This window comes from Balaenoptera physalus, assembly GCF_965194825.1.
Source record: "Balaenoptera physalus genome assembly, chromosome: 12".
Lineage (NCBI taxonomy): Eukaryota > Metazoa > Chordata > Mammalia > Artiodactyla > Balaenopteridae > Balaenoptera > Balaenoptera physalus.
The window spans coordinates 78,304,926-78,319,787 of record NC_138897.1 but is presented as its reverse complement, the minus strand read 5'-3'; the positions used below and the strand labels follow the sequence as shown (position 1 = coordinate 78,319,787).

General features: G+C 48.3%; 1 protein-coding gene across 2 annotated transcripts in view; it reads right to left on the bottom strand.

Annotated features, from left to right (window-relative positions):
* Positions 1-14,862, bottom strand: part of ACACB (acetyl-CoA carboxylase beta) — a 105,648-nt gene that overhangs the window by 41,683 nt on the left and 49,103 nt on the right. For both annotated transcript variants that reach the window (XM_082417365.1, XM_082417366.1), the window contains 8 exons: positions 13,018-13,163; positions 11,722-11,872; positions 10,295-10,429; positions 7,995-8,141; positions 6,367-6,555; positions 4,737-4,837; positions 3,062-3,150; positions 2,845-2,969 (listed from right to left, as the gene is read on the bottom strand). In XM_082417365.1, the coding sequence (XP_082273491.1) occupies positions 2,845-2,969; positions 3,062-3,150; positions 4,737-4,837; positions 6,367-6,555; positions 7,995-8,141; positions 10,295-10,429; positions 11,722-11,872; positions 13,018-13,163 (1,083 nt within the window). The remainder of the gene's footprint in view (positions 1-2,844; positions 2,970-3,061; positions 3,151-4,736; positions 4,838-6,366; positions 6,556-7,994; positions 8,142-10,294; positions 10,430-11,721; positions 11,873-13,017; positions 13,164-14,862) is intronic.

Below are 14,862 nucleotides of genomic sequence, written 5' to 3'. Positions count from 1 at the left end.
CTTTCTCTCCCTCCCAAATTCTGATTTGCTTTATCAAGTGGCGGTGGCATTAGTCTCCATCATTCCACCAGCCTGTGGCTCCAAGGACAGCACAGAACACAGGCGCTGTCCAACAACCAGGCTAGTGGTTTTCTAAGAGAGGAAAGACTCAGGAGTTCCCTGTGGCCTAGTGGTTAGGATTCTGGGCTTTCACTGCCGTGGCCTGGGTTCAATCCCTGGTTGGGAAAGATCCTGCAAGCCGTGTGGCATGGCCAAAGATAGAAATAAAAAATAAATAAGAGAGGAAAGACTCAAGACAAGTTCTATATGAAAAATTTTTAAATCTGGCCACCACACTCTCTCTCTTTCTTGTTAACTTTTGTGAAGTGGTCCCATGGCGTATATTTTAGTTCACAGCATCATGTTTTGGTTTTTTTATTTTGTCACTAGCAAAGTCCTATGACCACTGAATTGACATTCAGAAATGAGGTTCCCTGTAAAGACTCAAAAAAATTTCATTTCCAAGTAATCACTCAATTAACAGGTCTTTGCTCAAAATCTCTAAAGCATCAAATACCGTCAAATGCAAAGAACTCACCATTTTCTAGCAAATGGAAACAAGAGAGCCAGAAGAATAATGAATCTCACATATAACCCCCAAACCTCACCTGCTACAACATTTTTAGCCTCCTCACCAAGAAGCCCCTGGCAGTGCCCTAGTTCTCTGATCTGGGGGCCATTCCACCAGGCCATCCTCTTCCCCAGGCCATCCTCTGGTGAACATTATTTTTAAGAACTTCGCGCCCAAAAGAGAGTTATTATGTACACAAAGAAGAGCAAACAGCAGAATAACCCACAGACCCAAGCCCTGGCCTATGAACAAATGGTGAGTGGACTGTAATAAATTATAGGCATCCTTTGTTTTACAGACGCTCACACTTAAAAAGACTCCATCCAAAGGAGGTACTTTGAGAAAAGGGTTATATTATTTCAGCAATGAAATTCCCCCCCAAGACTACATATGTCCTCGGTCATAAGTTCCCAAGCCTGGCTGCATGTTGCAATCACTTGGGGAGCCTTCCTCCCAAATTTAATTTTTTTTTTTAAATTTTATTTATTTTTGGCTGCATTGGGTCTTCGTTGCCCCGTGCGGGCCTTCTCTAGTTGCAGCGAGTGGGGGCTACTCTTTGTTGCGGTGCGCGGGCTTCTCACTGCGGTGGCTTCTCTTGTCGTGGAGCACGGGCTCTAGGCGCGCAGGCTTCAGTAGTTATGGCATGCGGGCTCAGTAGTCGTGGCTCGCAGGCTTCAGTAGTTGTGGCGCATGGGCTTAGTTGCTCCGTGGCATGTTGGGATCTTCCTGGACCAGGGAATGAACCTGTGTCCCCTGCATTGGCAGGAGGATTCTTAAACCCTGCGCCACCAGGGAAGTCCCCCAAATTTAATTTTGAAGAACTTCAAAACTACAGGAGGTCAGTACATCGCAAATTATCCAGATTCAGCAATCGCTAAACTTTCACATCTGCTTTTCTAGTAAGCATACATGCATGTCTGTACCTACAAACACACTCTCTCACTCTTTTCTCTTTCTCTCTTTCAGTTGCAGACACCATGATCCTTCCTACTACTTCAGAATGTACCTCCTTGAGAAAAAAGATCTTTCCCCAGCTAACTGTAGAAGTGTTAAAACACCCCAAAAATTGAACACTAAACCAATATTATTATCTAATATACAGTCCCCGTTTAAACTTCCCATTGGAGAAGCTTTCAGAAAGTACTAATGCCTGGGCCCCACCCACAGAAACCCTGAGTTAATGGACCAAGGGTGGGGCCTGGGCATCTGTATTTTTTAAAAGCTCCCCCACCGCCACCCCAGGTGGCTCTCAAGTACAGCCAGGATTAAGAGAATCTCATGCTTCACTAGGAGATTTTTAAATGATTCTTTACAAAAATATCAATATTTATGAATCCATCTTGTTAGGGTGTTAACTGCCCTATAAGCCCAGGCCCAAATCTGGCCCACTGCCCAGTTTTGTAAATAAAGTTTTATTGGCACACAGCCACACTCATTTATTCACATATTGTCTATGGCCACTTTCACGCTACAGTGGCAGGGCTGAGTAGTTTCAACATAGGCTGCATGGCCAAAGCCTGAAATATTTACTCTCTGGCCCCTTACAGAAAAAAAATCTGCCGACCCCTTCCTGCTATAAGCCAAGCCCAAGTCTCTGCTACTATCTGCTGATCCTGCATTTTCCAAGTCATGTCAAGGAAAAAAATCTTTAGCTATAAAGGATTGCTAATTATTACCCGGTAGGAGGAGAAATAAGAACAAAAACATTCCATGCTTCACCAAGAAGGCAAAATGAAAGCCCTACCAGAAGACTCGGAATCCAATATCCCTTGACTAATCATAGCTCATGACTCCGGAGCCACGCTGTGGGTTCAAATCCCAGCTCTGCACTTATAAGCTGGGTACCCTTGGGAAAGTGATTTCACCTCTCTGTGCTCTGTCAAAGGAGGATGAGAACGGTACCGACCTCCTAGGGCTGCTGTGGGAATTAAACAAGTTAGTATTTGTAAAGCATGTCAGGAGTGCCTGGCACACAGTAGGTGCTTTGTGGGTTAGTCATGATCTTCCCCAGGGGTCAACAAATCCTACCTACTGCCTAGTTTTATAAGCAAAGTTTTATTGGGACACAGCCATGCCCATTTGCTTACACTGTGCCACAGCAGCATTGAGAGGTCAGGACAGAGACCATATGCTGGGCTAAATCTAATATGTTTACTCTCTGGCCCTTTCCAGAAAAAGTCGGTGGAGCCCTGAGCTACTCCCACTCTGGGTAAAGGGCGACTTTTCTTGCTTACGATCAACATGATCACCAGCTGGTTCTTCTTGGCCACCTGTGCATGGGAGAAGATGCAGTCCAACACCTGGGACATGTCTGGTTTCAGCTGCTCCCTGAGGTTTATCACACACTTGTCGTAGTGGGCTGCAGGGAGACAAAAGGCCACGTGGGGTAAGGCTCGGGGCCCCTCCTGCCCCCGTGGGCTTGTCACCAATGCCTGCAGTGGCGACTCTTGCCTTGTTGGAAATGGTGCTCAACCAGTAAATATCTTCGCAGGAGATCCAACACCACCGCCTTCATGTAGCCCCGGGTCCCACTGCGGTATCTGGGGAGGAAGGGAAGGCTGCCTTAGTGATCAACTCCACTTCCTGGGGTGCCGGAGTTATCCACAGCCAGGACTTTTATGATTTGAAAAAGGAGAAAACACTAATAAAGAAACTGGAGGCTGCTCCCTCTAATCTTTAGGCCTGGGAGGGATGTGTGAGTTAGTTCATTTGTGCTAATAACTCCGCAGGCCAGAGAGAGCAATGACTTGCCCAAGGTCACACATCCAACGAGACGCCAAGACTGAGCCTTTGGATGATGCCTGCCCGTCCCCAGAGAGAAGGAAAAACACTTACAGAGTTGGGATGCTGAAAGGGGTCAGCCTTGCATGCATGGTTGAAAAGCAAAAATTTTCAATTAACCACTCAATGTATAAAGACAGATTGGAAAACAAAACGACTGGAAAACAAAACAAAACAAAACCTGAAGGACATTTACCAAAAGATCCCTGTGTAAATTTCACTTCCCTTTTAAAACCAAATGGTAACCTGGATGTTCCTTAAACCATTTCCTCTTCTAAACTATTTCAGAACACAGGGAATTGAGTTTTTAAGAGAATGTGATGCTGAGTTTTAGGGAAGCTGGAAGCAGCTTCACCCCAGCATCACCAAATGGCAACAAAGAGCGTAAGAACCTAAAGTACTCTTTTATTCAGATGTGATTTTAAAAACACACACGAACACAACGTAAGACAGAGCTTTGAGATTTATATTTAACACACAAAAAACCTGCTATGGAATTTGATTCGTTTATCATTTGTTCATTTCTTCTAGGCATTTCCATTGCTGAAGGATGGGTTAGCGTTAGTGGTCAAAGTGTTCCGGGGAAGGGATTCCCCTCCTGGCCCTCAGCTGTGACTCTCACTTTGTGGGGAATCCGAACTCAAATCTCCTTCCTCAGCTGCAATCCTATATTATTAGTATGAGTCCCCATGAGCCAGGGAGCGCCCTGAAAAGGAGGGCATTTTCCTATAGTCCTATATCCTCTGTACCTCTGATAGTTTCTGGCACATGGCGAATATGTGCTTAATTAATTTGCTGAAGTCTGAGAATGTTTGGATTCTGTCCTTATAGGCAAAGCTTTCTTGCTGGGTAGAGTTTTCATGCAAAAGGGGAGTTCTTTTTATCGTCAGAATAGTTCTCCCTGCTCAAGAACTACTTAAGATAAAATACAAATTCTTCGCCAACTCCTCCTTTGCAAGGATCCCCCAAAACCGCAAGGATAATCTGTATAATCCTTTACAGCCTATAAAGCCATCTCATCCCACTGTCTCATAATCAAAGCTACCACAAGGACTCACTATGTGTCAGCACTTTATAAAAATCAATCTGCTCAAAGCTCAAAATGACTTATGGTGTGTGAAGTGTTTTTATCCCCATTTTACAGACTGGCAAACTGAGATTCACGTAAGTAAAGGGTGTTGCTTTGTTCTGCTGTTAGGAAGGGCTGTGCTGGGGCTGTAACTGGGGTATCAGACCCCAGGCACTATCTCTCAGTTTGAGCCTGCCCTTAAGATAGCACCACCCTGGGGCAATACATGGATAACTGAGCATGATAACCACACCCCAAGGAGGGCCCAGGACTCACTTCTGGACCAGCTGCACAATGCTCTGGGTGTTCATGAAGAAGACCTCCCGATCGGCCTTCCGCTGCAGGGTGGCTGCATGGCAGTCCAGGATGGTGGCTATCTGCATGGGAAAAGAGGACAGGTCTGGTCACTCAAACCACACAATCTGGTTGCCACACAGAAGTCACCAGAAGGACCCACCACAGGCTCCCATCGAGATCCCATTCAAAAATTTAAAATTCCAGCCCCAAAGCCCTCTGGCCACCCAGAAACAGCTCTGCACACCCCACTCAACATGTGGCTTGAGGACTCAAGAGCTCAGAATGACAACAATCACATAAAGACACGCACCACTGTATCATCCCTCTCCACAAATACAAATGTTCTGGGGAAAGAGGAGAAAGGAATTTCCAACCCCAGGGAGCATGAGGGTGTTGGGTATGGGGGTCCTATTTTTACAGTTAGATTTAATGCGATCAGCATATTGTTTGTGGCGACAAAAAAACATGTAATGAAAAACCTGCATCAATAACAAATTCCTAGAACGTTCCAACGTGTGTTTTTCTCAACTGGGGTCCTTGAGAGCTTTGTTTTCATTATTTTTTAGTTGAGATAGAATTCATATACCATCATATTCCGCCCCCCTTCTTTTAAAGTGTACAATTAATTCAGTGCTTTGTAGTATATTCACAGAGTTGTGCAACCATCACCGCTATCTAATTTCAGAGCATTTTCTTCTCCCCCAAAAGAAATCCTATAACCCTTAGCAGCTTCTCGCCAACCCCCCTGCCCCCAGCCCCTGGCAACCACTAATCTACTTCCTCTTCTCCATGGATTTGCCAGTTCTGGATGTTTCATATAAATGGAATCAGGCAACATGCGGTCTTTAACGATTGGCTTCTTTCACTGAGAATCATGTTTTCAAGGTTCATCCCTGGGGTAGCATGAATCAGTATTTCATTCCTCTTTATGGCCGAATGATACTCCAACCTAGAGGTTGACCTCTGGAAATAAACTGACTTACACTGACCTCGAGCGCCCCAAATTGCTGACATGTGGGTGGGGTGACGGTGGGAGGCAGCCCTTATAACCAGGCAGAGAGAACGAAGGTAAAAAAGAGGTGCCTCTTCCAAATGCAGATTTCCTTTAAAATGCCTGATAAAAGCACCCCCAAAAAAGAACAAAACGAGGCCATTGCAGAATTATTAGAGATTTCTGATACTACCCGGGAATGGTTTCCATTCTTAAAAAATATTACATAGACGTATAGCCCCAAGATTATCACCTTACACAAAGCAGAGGGGGAGAATCAGTGCTACACACTGGCAAGAAGAACTCACAATATCCTCTACTGTGTCCGCCAGCGTATATTTGGAAAACGCCCACTCTGTTTGCACCAACTACTTACTCCTGTTCCGAAGCCAAGTTATACAGAGTGAGGCCTAATAACTGTTTATGTTCCTCTGAACAACTGTTGCTTTGGGGGAAATGCTGCGATTCTGCAGAGAAGGCGTGAAAGAAAACTCTCAGTCCCCAGCATCTCGGCTGTAAGTGGGTCTCGTGAGGCCCGATTTGATCAGAGACCGGACGTCCGCACTGATGGGGAGACGAGTTCCCAGCGGGGCTGGAGTGGGGGTGGGGGGCACCCACCTGCTGGCTGGGGAACTGGCACAGCACCGAGGTGATGTTGCTGGCGTACTGGGCCATCACCCTGCGGACAGCCTTCTCCACGGGGGCAGGGATGCGGCCCGACACGCTGGTCATGATCTCCTGCAGATCCAGCAGTGGCAGCGTTGGGTGCCGGAGGGTCATCAGGAGCTTCTGCACCCATTCCTTCAGCTGCAGCGGGGAGCACAGAGTCGGCCCAAGGCTGTGCTGGGGGCATGGGCACGGGCACCCACCACGGGGCGGCTGACACACTCAGCCCATCCAGGCCCCGTGCACTTGAGTGCCCAAAGATCTAGACCCAGTGGCCTGTGGAACAGTCCAGCGTAGAATGGCCCCCTGACCACAGGGGGAATGAACACCCAGTTTCCCGACCCAGGAAGGCCCCACTCCCCTCTCCATGCATCCAAACAGCCAGCCTGGTGTGAGGACAGAACACCAGGCCCTGGGAAAAGCGAACATTTGTGGGACACTGGCTTTGTGCCAGACACTGTTCTAGGACCTGGATTTGCATGTTCTCATTTGAACCTCAGAGACAACCCTACGAGGTAGGAATAATCATTACTCGCATTTTCCAGTTGAGGAAACTGAAACACAGAGAGGTTAGTTAAGTTACCCAAAGTCACCCAGCTAATAGGAAGCAAAGCCAGGATGCAAACTCAGGCAGACTCAGAGTCTCTTAACAGCTGCATTGCACTGCTTCCGGCTCACCCGGAAGCAGAACTGTCGATGGTCTTTGAATGGGGAGGATAATGGCGCCAACCCCATAACGTGGTTGTAAGGTTTAAAAATGAAACCACGCACACACAGGCAAGTGCAAAGACTAAAAAAAATGTAATTCTAGCAATTAGGCAGCATAACCTAGGGGCTAAGACCATGGACTCTGAAGCTAGAGGGCCAGGGTTCAAGTCCCCTCTTTGCCTCTTCACGGGTGAAACCAGGCAAATTTTGTAGCCGCTCTGTGCCTCAGTTTCCTCACCTGTAAAATGGAAATAATAACAGTTCTTACCTCCTAGGTTGTTGGGACGGTGAAATGACTTAATAAGGTTTAAGTACTTAGAGTAGTAGACGGCACATAGCATGTACAGGACAAGCGCTGAGTTATCACCATGACCACCGTCACCGTGATTGGCTTTTCTGGGATGGAATGTGATGTAGCACAATTTTATAGTTACTGACGTTGAGTTTAGCAGCATGGGTCTTTCATGGAGGTCTGCAAATTTGAGGATGTTGTTTCTCTACAGACAACGGGACCCTGGGATGATGAACAGAGTTGTATTTCTGGACAAAGTCCCTTCCTCGCTGTCTCTTTAAGAGGGTGACCCACATCGACTCCTTTCTTAACTTACTATGTGAACATTCTCAGTGTTGAGCTGAACCCAACCCCAAAAAGCAATGTCACCTTTACAACAGTTTATAATCAGGCAGAAGCATACACTGATGTTTACAATGAAACTGAGGAATTTCCTGAGAATGGGTCCTTGATAGAAACAACAGAAGATGAATCATTTTCTCATTTCTTACCTCAATAAAGATCTCTGGGATCTTCTGGCTCTTCATACAGACCTATGCACGTGTGTGTGATACACACTTACCCTGCACACGTGACCCACCTTGATGCTAAAAATAGGCTCTGGCAGACAGTAGCCCTTCATGATGTTCGTCAGATTTTCCAGGACACTGTGAAAAACCTGGTGCAGTTTCTCTCCGAGGATGGGCAGCGTTGGTTGGGAGGGGAGCTCTCCCGTGAACGGCTCAGCCTGATGAGACACAACAGGAGTCAGAGGTCAAGGCCACTGTGGCCTCTGAATGAGACATACAAGCCAAGGGCCAAGGCAGAGCTACCGACACACAATATACACAATACACATAAAGTAGTTATCATGAAGCCTGTTGGGGAGGGGGGAACAGAAGAAAATATTGTATTGGAAAGTTAAAATTGCTACATTTACACCCCTGTGTGAGGTTTCCAAATCTTCCCCTTTACAAATGTCAGAGTCAATTATGTACCCCAAATAATTTTGGAGGGTGTTAGATGTGATAAAAAAAAAATGTTCACATGTTGAGATCTGGGGAAATCATTCTGGCTTCTACATGAGTTAACTTGAATTTCATGCTAACTAGAGCAGCCAGTTTGTAGCCAATCAAACATACATTGTACATCTGCTTTAATTATTAAAGAAAAGGGCACACTGACCAGAAGTAAAGAATGTCCATGTTAAAAATAAAGATGAAATGCCTCCCTTCCTCGGATGCCAATGCTGGTTCTCCTTTGATGATAAGATTCCCTTCCCAGCTGCCAAGGCCATATGGACTCGCTGTGTACGTGCCGATCTGTTCTGTGTGTGTGTGTGTGTGTGTGTGTGTGTGTGTGTGTGTGTGTGTGTGTGTGTGTGTGTGTGTGTGTGTGTGTGTGTGTGTGTGTATGTTTTGAAACCTTGAAGGAATGTATCCCTGACTTGTTTCATGTTCTTTGTTCTGACAAGACATAAAACTGTGCTGAAAAAAATGCTCCTTGGGAGCAGTTCCTCAGAGTTATCTGAAAGGTTGTCTTTCGGGCTATGCTCCTCAGTTTGGTTCAGATAAAACTCTTTTCTATTCCTATTAAAGACTGTTTATTATTTTTGTCGACAGATGTTTTTGTTTTGCTTTGCTTTCTAACCAAGATCATCTTCCTGTTTTTTTCTATTTATTTCAGTCTCACTTGAACCCTAAAGATGAATGCCTAGCAGGGTGAAAATTTAGGAAACTCTCATGCAAGTGTACGTGCTTTTTGTAAATCATAAACATTTAGCCTTAAACGATCCCCAGATAAAAAGGTCCCCAAAGGGGCAACACTGACTTAATGTATCCATTCGTCTGTTAATTTATTCTACAAATATCCACTCAACACCAACTGTGTGAGGCACTGGGACCCAGGAGCTGGGGCATGCTATTCTGCTGGCCCAGAACCCTCAGCTTCCCGGCCCTCGACTCTGCTCCCTACCCCGCAGGCTCCTCTCACCCTTGAAGATTAACCGGAGGGTTTCCTTTCTCCACAATCTGCTGCTGGCTTCTCCACCTGGGCCCTCACAGCCAGCGGCCAAGGGCAGTCCCTCTGACTGCACTCACCGAGCTGAATTACAAAGGCTTATCTGCCCGTCTTTCTCACGGGCATCTGTGAGCCTCCTGACCTGTGGCTGGGCGCTGTCTGAAGAACCTAGCCCAGGGAATGTTTGCTAAAAGGAATCACAACGCAGGCACAGACCTTCCTGGTTATCTAACAAAGCTCAGTCTATTTCTAGCTTTGGGAACCCTCTAAAAAGAATAATGAAAAGAAGAAGAAAACGAAACTAATAGAATAGTCTGAAGAAAAGAGTCGATTTGATTTTTTTAAAAAATGCTTTTCTAGCTTTTCTTTTTTCCTAGGCATATACACTAATTATTGTAGAGAAAACAAAATTACATGCATAAACGGCGAGCCACCTCCCCGCAGGCCTGGCTTACTCTAGGAGGGTAAGTCATGTCATGTCACGGAGACACGACAGCTCTACATAATGCACTGGGGGGATGACGTCTGTGTCAAAGTTCACAGAAGGAACCCTTCCCCTGTGGGCATCTGGGAGAAGGTTCTTCCAGGCAGAGGGAGCTGGCCCCAGGCGGATGGGTCTGGAGCATTCGATTAAGGGAGGGGTAGTGGGAGAGAAGATGAAGCCAGGGAAGAAAGCGGGGCACAGCTCATGGGGGTCTTGGAGATCATCGGAAACACATGGCTTTTATTCTAAGTGGGATGGGAAGCTGCTGGGAAGGATGTGGGCACAGGCAGGCACACTCCTACGCCCGTCGTGCTGGCTGCTGGGGGCGGGTGGTGGCAGGAGAGCCGGGGCCACAAGCCTGTCTGGCTCACGGGGAAGCCGTGCCGGGTGCCACATACCGGGTGCACTTTAGAAGGGTCGTCGAGCTCCAGCCTGGCCACCACACAGCCTGCTTCCAACACAGCCCCTGGGCGCTTGACATACTTCACCCGGCCACTTTCCTGCACATTCAGGGTCGTGATCATCTTCATCACCTGTTTTGCAGAAAGAAGAAATTAGATGGAGCCCACTAGGACTGGCCTGTGTCACCCCAAACTAGTAACTCTGGAGCAGGGACCGTGTCATTTACATTGAATGACTCCGTGGGCAGAGTTCAAGCGGAGGGTAGAGAGAGAACCAGCATTTACACAATCTGTTGTGTACCAGGCACAGCGCCAGGCATAAATTTTTTCCATCTGCAAAGCCAGCCAGGGAGGCAGGTGTTCATTGTGCCCATTTTACAGACATGGAAACTGATCTTTATTTCCAAAGGAAGGCCTCTCTCTTAGAAATACAGATGAATCATATGATGTAGGGTGACTGACACACACATTCCTAAAATGCGGTGCATTTTGTCACCAGCTCCGATTTTTAAAGGCAGTGAGAAAACTCTCTGGGGAATGAAGAACATGATTGTAGTACAGTCGTCAGCCCCTTGAACTGGTGTGAGAGTCTGGCCGTGTGGACGTGATGAGTTTTGTTATCACGTGTGGGCTGCAGACTGACAGGACTGTCCCACCCTTTGCTCAGAAGTTCACAGCTTGGGCACCCAAGTCAGCCAGGCCTGGGATGGAACCCCTGCTTCCACCCATCACTCTGTGATCTCCAGCACATGCCTTCCCCTCTCTGAGCCTCAGTTTCCCCAATAGTAAAATGGGAGGAAATAACAGTCTTGCTTCACAGGGCGCTGATAAGGATGAAGCAGGATGGCATATAGTAGGAGGCCGACAAGCGTCAGCTACTACCGTTGCTATATTTTCATTACAAAAATCACTATTTTCCTGGGCAGCAGAGAATGGAGGCAGGGTTTGAATCCTGGCTTGGTGTGACCTTGAGTGAGTTCCTTAGCCTGCCTGGGCCCCGTGTCTTCATGTACAAAATGGGGGTCCCATTTGTGTCCAACTTATATGATTGCTGGGAAGATGAAAGAAGGTAATTAAAGACAGATAAAATGCTTAGAATAGTGCTTGCCACGTGGGAAGTGCTTTGCTTCTGTTGGCTTACCACTTTTTAATTGTCCACATCATGATTCATCCATCCTTACTCACTCCTGGGGGGGTTATACATTTTTGAGATTTTTTTTTCCCTTTGGATATTGCAGGGAATTGGGGCTGAACCCCACACACATGGCTCTCTTAGGAATCTGCAGATGACAGCCCAGGTGAGAGGGGAGGTCTGTTGGCTTAGGTGAAGCAGCGTTGGCAGATGGCCCTCCCTGGGGGAGGGGGTGTAAGGGAGACCTGGCTGTAGCCCTACGCCCCTCCCAGGGGGCCAGCTCTGCGGTCACCTCTATCTCAGCATAGCTGCCCCCAGCCTCGATGTGGCCCCCGTCCTCCACCATGTACTGTATCAGCTTCCCCGCCGAAGGGGCTCTCAGGACCGTGGGATCATTCTCCTTCTCAAACACACACGTCTTGTTGCCGATGGTGATTCGGTAACTGGAGAGAGAAGGAGCAGGGAGGTGGTGGGGAGACTGGGGAGGACCATCGACCCAGGTGCCTGCGTCAGGTTTCGACGGCATCTTCCCTTCCTAAAGGCAGCCGTGAGCATCACCCTGCGTGTGGTTTGAGGGACCTACTCCATTTTTCCCAAATGGTAGCATTTGACAGTTACCGCAGAGACTTTGGGAGTGAGCTGGGTGGGACCCTTTACTGGCTGAAAACTAGTTCCTTTTCCTGACATAATTCCAACAGGCCCTGGCATAGAGAAAGCAGTCAATCACTATTATTCAGTAAATACTGACCCACTGAAAGCCTTCGCCTTAGAACTGGGAAGAGCATGCCGCATGGATGGAGCTTATAATCATCTTGAATATTCTTGGCAGATAGAACACGGGTTAAAAAGAGGTTAAAAACCACCGATCTGGGATGAATCTAGTCCACCTTCTTCCATCGAGGACTCGGAAGGGAACCTAACTGGAGCTTTTTCAGGCACGGGGCCTCTGGAACCCCACTCCTCCCCATCTTATTCTCTTGCTCGGGAGGGTCTTTGCTGCCTGTCTGTGGGGGTGGGCGGGTCTGTGATTCATCGTGTGAGCTCAGGGTGGTCAGACGCGCTGGAGCAGGACACGCGATGCGCCTGTGCAAAGTGCTTCCAGATCATCCCGTCCTCCACCCAGCCAGACACAGAGCAAGCTTTCCCGCCGCCACCTGCTTGTTCCACGTGTCTCTTCCCCGACAGACTCCATGAGTCATGACCACGGCTGTATCCTAACACCTAGCCCGGCATCTGGTGTAAGCAGATGCTCAGTAAATAGCCCCTTCCCTAATCGGACGGCCTCGTCTTCTCCAAGCCTTGATCTGATGGGTACGGACACTGCAGCTCAGACCCGGAGCCGCTGGCACTCAGCACACACCTCGCAGGCCGTGGAGCTGGGAGTCACATCCCATTCGGCTCTGAATCCTCCCAACACTAGAAAAGGGCCTCCTGGGAGCCTCCCATATATGCCTGCCAGCTGCATGGAATTCCAGCCGAGAGATTAACCTCTCCAGGAGCCCCAGAATGTTCCAGAGAAGGTGCCTTAGCGAAGACCCTCAGACCCGCAGGGGAGAGCTGGCTCTGTGTGCCCTCCACGACCACACACCTGTCGACCTCCTCCTTCAGGTACGTGGTGTAGCTGCTGCCACTGTAGGACAGCAGCAGCCCCCCGTCGTTCAGCCGGTGGGCGTCGATCTCGATGTGACTGCCGTTCATGATGAGGACGAACGTGGTTGGAGACTGCCGGGCCACCTGTGGGGACAGTTCAATGTCCCCACCTGAAATGAGGATGCCTGCTTGGCCCTGTGCCCCCAGAGCACCGCCTGGCCCCCCTGACCACAAGCAAAGGCTAGTGTCCACGGCGGGAGTGCTGGGGTGGACACCTCACCTCTCGAGGGCCAGCCCTCACTCACCCCAAGGGAGCAGCGACGGGGAGGGAGCCCGGGGTCAGCGAGCCACACCTGCCCTGTGGGTGGGCTAGAGGCTGCCGGCCGCAGGTGTAGACCCAGGCCGGGCAAAACTGTCCACTGTGTGCCCTGGAGGGCTGGGGGCTTTCTTCCGGTCCTGTCCCCAAGCAGGGCTGCCCTGGGAGCCAGGGAGATGGGGGTCTTGCTCTGGGTGAGGCAGACCTGGGGCCTCCATCAGTGGCCTGGACATGGACTAGGGCTCTGCCCCCTAGACCTGGCCCTGCCCAGGGGCACACAGTGGATCTGGGACGCTGGAAGGAGACATATACGGCCAGGCCCTGGCCTCGGCTCTGCATTTCAATCTGAAATACCAGCCCCACCTGGCCCTCAGTTCAAAGTATGTGCTCTCTCTCAGAAAACTAACATCCTAAAGAGCCCTCAACCTCTAAAATATATATATAATGACAAAAGATGGCAAGAAATAGAGGAATATTTATTGCCACATTATTTATGGTAACGGGAAAACCTAGAATCAAACGAGCTCTCCAACAGTGGGTGCTGCCATGGAATGTTCTAGACCTGCACTGTCAAATATGGTAGCCCCTAGCCAGACTTTCAAATGTAAGTTAATTAAAATTAAATGAAAGGTAAAATTCAGCTCCTCAGTTACACTCACCACATTTCAAGTGCTCCGTAGCCCCAGGTGGCCCATACTGGACAGAGCAGATTTAGAACATTTCCATACCTGCGGAAAGTTCTATTGGACCATGCTGCAGACTCTAAACTGATGTTAAGGCAAACTTGCTAATAACAGGGGGAAACTATAGGCCATGATAATATCAAAGCAGTAAAAACATTTGCACTATGATCTTAAGTTTATAAAATCAATGCATAAGGAAAAAAATAACTGAAAAGAGGTCTGCTAAAACGTCTGAACCCGGGCCACAGCAGTGAAAGCGCAGAATCCTAACCACTAGACCACCAGGGAACTCCCCCATGGTGGACTGTTTTTCTGATGCTTCATGCTTGTTTGCTGTTTTGAAATTTTCTGCAACTAGCATGTGTCATATTTAAAATCAAGGTGAGGGGACCCAGGCCCCCAAAGGTAGCCAGGAAGCATCAGCGCCAAAAGGGAAGCGATTTTACACACGTTACGTGGATAACACACTCGTTTGGCTGAACGAAGCCTGAAAATCTCCAAAGTTGAAAGTTCAATGTGTGCTCAGCAATGTTAAAAATCAGGTAAGAGAAAATAAAAATTCTGTTGCCTTTTCCATGGAATGTGAGGCTGGGAAGTGCTGGGGAGGCCCTGGCTTCCCGGGGACACATAGCTCCCGAAGGTCACCCCGACTTGGACCCGGGGGGCTCATCCTGTGCTCGCACATCTCAAATATTCTTTGATACTCTGCTGAATTGGCCTGGGATGGCTCAGGACGGGTAACTAGATACTTCCAACAGAGGAAAGCAACCCTGACAAGCTCTAGGGATGCTGGTGATAGACCCGGAAGCAGTCGGAAATCCACACATTCATTCTCGGTGCAGAG